The sequence below is a fragment of the Temnothorax curvispinosus genome, unplaced genomic scaffold, assembly GCF_003070985.1.
Source record: "Temnothorax curvispinosus isolate PA1 unplaced genomic scaffold, ASM307098v1 QBEX01000573.1, whole genome shotgun sequence".
NCBI lineage: Eukaryota > Metazoa > Arthropoda > Insecta > Hymenoptera > Formicidae > Temnothorax > Temnothorax curvispinosus.
This window is the reverse complement of record NW_020210353.1, coordinates 1-4,388: the sequence shown is the minus strand read 5'-3', so window position 1 is coordinate 4,388 and position 4,388 is coordinate 1. Positions and strand designations below refer to the sequence as shown.

The 4,388-nt window shown below is 35.4% G+C and overlaps 1 protein-coding gene and 1 long non-coding RNA gene across 2 annotated transcripts; both read left to right on the top strand.

Annotated features, from left to right (window-relative positions):
- The first annotated feature begins 452 nt into the window (after positions 1-452).
- LOC112456054 lies at positions 453-1,033 on the top strand. Its single transcript, XR_003040917.1, has 2 exons — positions 453-888; positions 992-1,033. It is a non-coding gene; the product is annotated as an uncharacterized LOC112456054 (long non-coding RNA).
- A 1,018-nt stretch (positions 1,034-2,051) lies between these two features.
- On the top strand, positions 2,052-4,246 carry LOC112456045 (the record flags this gene model as incomplete). Its single annotated transcript, XM_025018327.1, has 3 exons — positions 2,052-2,484; positions 2,607-3,797; positions 3,881-4,246. Coding segments are annotated over exons 1-3 (1,990 nt in total), but the record flags the coding sequence as incomplete, so codon positions are not given.
- Between the last annotated feature and the right edge of the window lie 142 nt (positions 4,247-4,388).

The window sequence follows — 4,388 nt, the reverse complement described above, 5'->3', positions numbered from 1 at the left end:
GATTTTATAAATTACATTGTTGTTCGAGCATAATGCATTGGTATCTTTATGTGTTTTGATAAACTTGTCCAATTTGTTGAGGACTCTATACCCTATTATATGTTCTTTTTTATCGAAAAGGTGTGCTGTTTTTTCAGAGATGCTGTTAATGAACGGAATAACAATAATTTTCCTTCTATTTTCTTCCGAGTCATTATCAACATCAACATTAGTGTCAACTCTATTCGCATTTTTGTTCTGTTTAAGTTTACCATCGAATAATGTCCTTAATCTTATGTTAATTCTCTTAAAGATCAAATCTATAGGATAACCGTTGTTCATTAGTATGTTAATACACAATTTTATGTTCTTTGCTTGGAATATAGGGTGGGACAATAGTATGGACCTGTCCACTAAACTGTATATCGTGCCAATTTTATGACACTCTGGATGGTTCGAATAGTATGCGACGCCTCTTACGTGGGGCAAACGAAGCGACAACTGAAAACAAGAATCAACGAACACAAAAACAATTATAAATTGGACCCATCCAGACATTCAGTCATTACAGAACATATACTTAATTTGAATCATAGTTTTAATTGGAACAACCCGGAGATTTTAGATTTTGAAACGAATTACTACAAGAGACTAATATCAGAGATGATACACATCAAAGAACAAAAAAATGGTATTAATTCTAATAAAGACACTGAATTGCTGGATGGTTCTTATTTTAACATCCTAAACGAACTTAGTAACAACTCATAGGGAGTTAAACATTGGTCTATTTACATCATTGTTGTCAACCGATTCCGACACGGAACGAAAATGCTCAGTCACACACAAGATTCGACACGATACAGTTCTTTCTGAAAACTTTACTAACTTGAATTTGCTATGGTCTCAGTACGTATAAGTGCAATAATAGCCTTAGATTTACCCACGTTGATAAGTTTTAATTTATAATTTTTACAAAAAAATTAATTTATCCATTGACTCTTGATTACAGTTTACACTTTCATCGTAATTATTGACTCTTGATTGTGACGGACAAAAAATCACAGATTGACTCGATTCGTTCTCACTGCCGACTGAGGAATTAATCATGGATTTTATCATTCGACGTTTAATTAAGATTGATACACAACGATTCCGAATTTTTGTTCAGCAAGTATACACCTTGTCAATCTACTTTAATGACTTCATCAGTATGTAATATTTTGGATCTCAATGTTATCTGTATGTTAATTTCGATGTGGAAATTTGTTACTCTTGACACATGATTCGTGGCATTTCAATTAATTGTTAAAATTGGCTGAGGAAGGCACAGTGTTGCCGAAACGTACCATTTGTAATTGTTACATTAATAAATTTTGAATTTTAACGTCTAACATTGCTCGTTATTGGCCGGCAACCTATTTATTATTTGACACACACGAGCTTGACCTTTAATTATATAAATATATATATCTATTAATCCTCCGTCTGACAACGTTATTTGGGATCTTTCGATTGACAACGTGGATCGGTGGATGTGTCGCCTTTGACGTTATTTCCCCATAACCTTAAAGTATTTTAAAAAATCTTAAACAATTCATGAAACATCTGTGTGTTAACATTGTAGATAACGTTTTTATATGTAGTCATTTTGATAAACATTGTTTATTTAATATTTCCTGCCGGGCTTGTAAATTTTACGAGCAGATGTTGTTTTGGCTCGAACGCTGGTGACTGTCAAACGGAGAGCTAAGAAATTGTTAGGTTAACTGCAGATATCATACCGTTCTGTATTGCTTTATAACTACGATCAAACTTTATAATTATTACAACCAAATGAGTAACCAAATGATATTGTTTAGTTAACTCAAAAAATTTACCAAATTTTGCTTGGTCAACCAAAAAATTCTTCCATTTTGCTATCGTAACAAAATTATTTATTATCTGTGAACAACTATATTTTTTTGTTACCATTAGTATAACTTTTCTCTCAGTGAACATTGGTATCAGGTGACACAAACGAGTCGAAACATTTCTTGGCAAACATACGTAAGTATAATTCATGTTTCCAAATGACATCGTTCGGTGCAACAAAAATTATATGTGACAATTACATGCCAACGTTCAAAGTGCAAGGGCAAATTTACCATCGTGCTGGATCACTTCTACCAATGCCGGATGCAGATTACAAATTTCTTCAGATTTATTTTATGGGGACCAGTGATGAACAAGTTCATCAACGTTGTCGATTCAATTCCGGCACAAATCCAGAAATTGTTGTTGCATTACAAAATTTATTCGATCAATACAACGAATTAGTTCGAATGTTCAGGACGGCACTTCAGCGAATGCCAGCTGATGATTACGTAGTTGTCATTAGAGCTGACAAAACACCACCGGGCCAACATGAAAGACAATACAACGCACCAACAATTAATGAAGTGGCGATCGTGGTAGTTGGTGAAGAATTTAACTCGCGTGATATAATTCTTCATCGTAGAGATGGTAATGTTCAGCGAGTCTCAGAAACTCATCGCTCATACACGATGCATTGCAATATCCAATTTTATTCTGGCAAGGAGAAGATGGATATCATTTCAACATTAAAATGATAAATCCACAAACAGATGAGGAGACCAATAAGAAAGTTAGTGCCATGAATTACTATTCATATCGATTAATGATTCGTGAGAACGCAGACAATCACATTTTGAAATGTCGCCAATTGTTTCATCAATACATTGTTGATATGTATGCAAAAATCGAGACCGAGCGACTTCTCTTCATTCGATTGAATCAAACCAAGCTGCGCTCAGAACAATATATTCATTTACGCGATGCAATTGCTATTGATAGCAATCCAAATGAATTGGGAAAGATAGTCATACTGCCGAGTACATTCACAGGAAGCCCACGGCACATGCATGAATACGCACAAGATGCAATGACTTATGTTCGTGCATACGGCCGTCCAGATTTATTCATCACAATCACATGCAATCGTACGTGGGATGAAATTAAAGAACTTTTGTTGCCTGGACAATCGTCTGCGGATCGCCATGACATCATCGCACGTGTGTTCAAACAAAAATTGAAATCTATGATGGATTTTATTGTTAAACATCATGTTTTTGGAGAGACACGCTGTTGGATGTATTCTATTGAATGGCAAAAAAGAGGATTACCGCATGCACATATTTTGATTTGGTTGCTCGACAAAATTATACCAGACAAAATTGATGAAGTCATCTTAGCAGAAATACCAGATGTCCAAAATGATCCAGGCTTATTCGAAGTCGTTACCAAAAACAATATTCATGGTCCATGTGGGGCGATCAACAACAATTCTCCGTGCATGAAGGATAGAAAATGCACGAAACGCTATCCAAGAGACTTACACTCCGAAACTATCACTGGAAATGATGGATATCCACAATATCATCGAAGATCAACTAAAGATGGTGGTAAATTGATCACTATAAAAGTTCGTAACAATAATATTGAGGTCGATAATCGTTGGGTTGTGCCGTATTCACCATTACTTTCAGAAACGTTTAAAGCACATATAAATGTCAAGTACTGCAATTCGGTGAAATCGATTAAATACATTTGCAAATATGTCAACAAAGGAAGCGATATGGCAGTTTTTGGAGTGGAAAATGCATTTGCATGGCACCAATCGATGAAATCGAACGATATCAATTGGGACGCTACATTAGTAGCAATGAAGCTGTTTGGCGTATTTTCTCATTTCCAATTCATGAACGTCATCCAGCAGTTATTCATTTGGCAGTACATCTTGAAAATGGACAGCACGTGTATTTCACAACGGAAAATGTACATGCAAGAGCATTATCGCCACCGCATACAACGTTAACTGCGTTCTTCTTATTGTGCATAGACGATTTGTTCGCAAGAACATTACTTTATTCAGAAGTGCCAAAATACTACACATGGAATGCATCAGCGAAAAAGTTTCAACGTCGTAAACAAGGCAAACCAGTTGAAGGATATTCGAATTTATATTTATCCAACGCGTTAGGCCGTCTGTACACAGTTCATCTTAACAATCAAGAATGTTTTTACTTGCGATTACTGTTAGTTAACGTACGTGGACCGAAATCGTTCCAAGAACTGAAAACAGTAAATGGTGAATTATGTACGACCTATCGAGAAGCTTGCCAAAAATTGAATCTTCTTGAAAACGATGCACATTGGGACACAACACTCGATGATGCATCGAATACTGCTCAACCACAGCAAATACGTATGTTATTTGCGATAATATTGACAATGTGTTTCCCATCAAATCCGAAAGATCTTTGGGAAAAATACAAAGATTATATGAGTGAAGACATCTTACGTCGTTTACAATCAACGAATCATAATAAAGATATGCAATTCACACC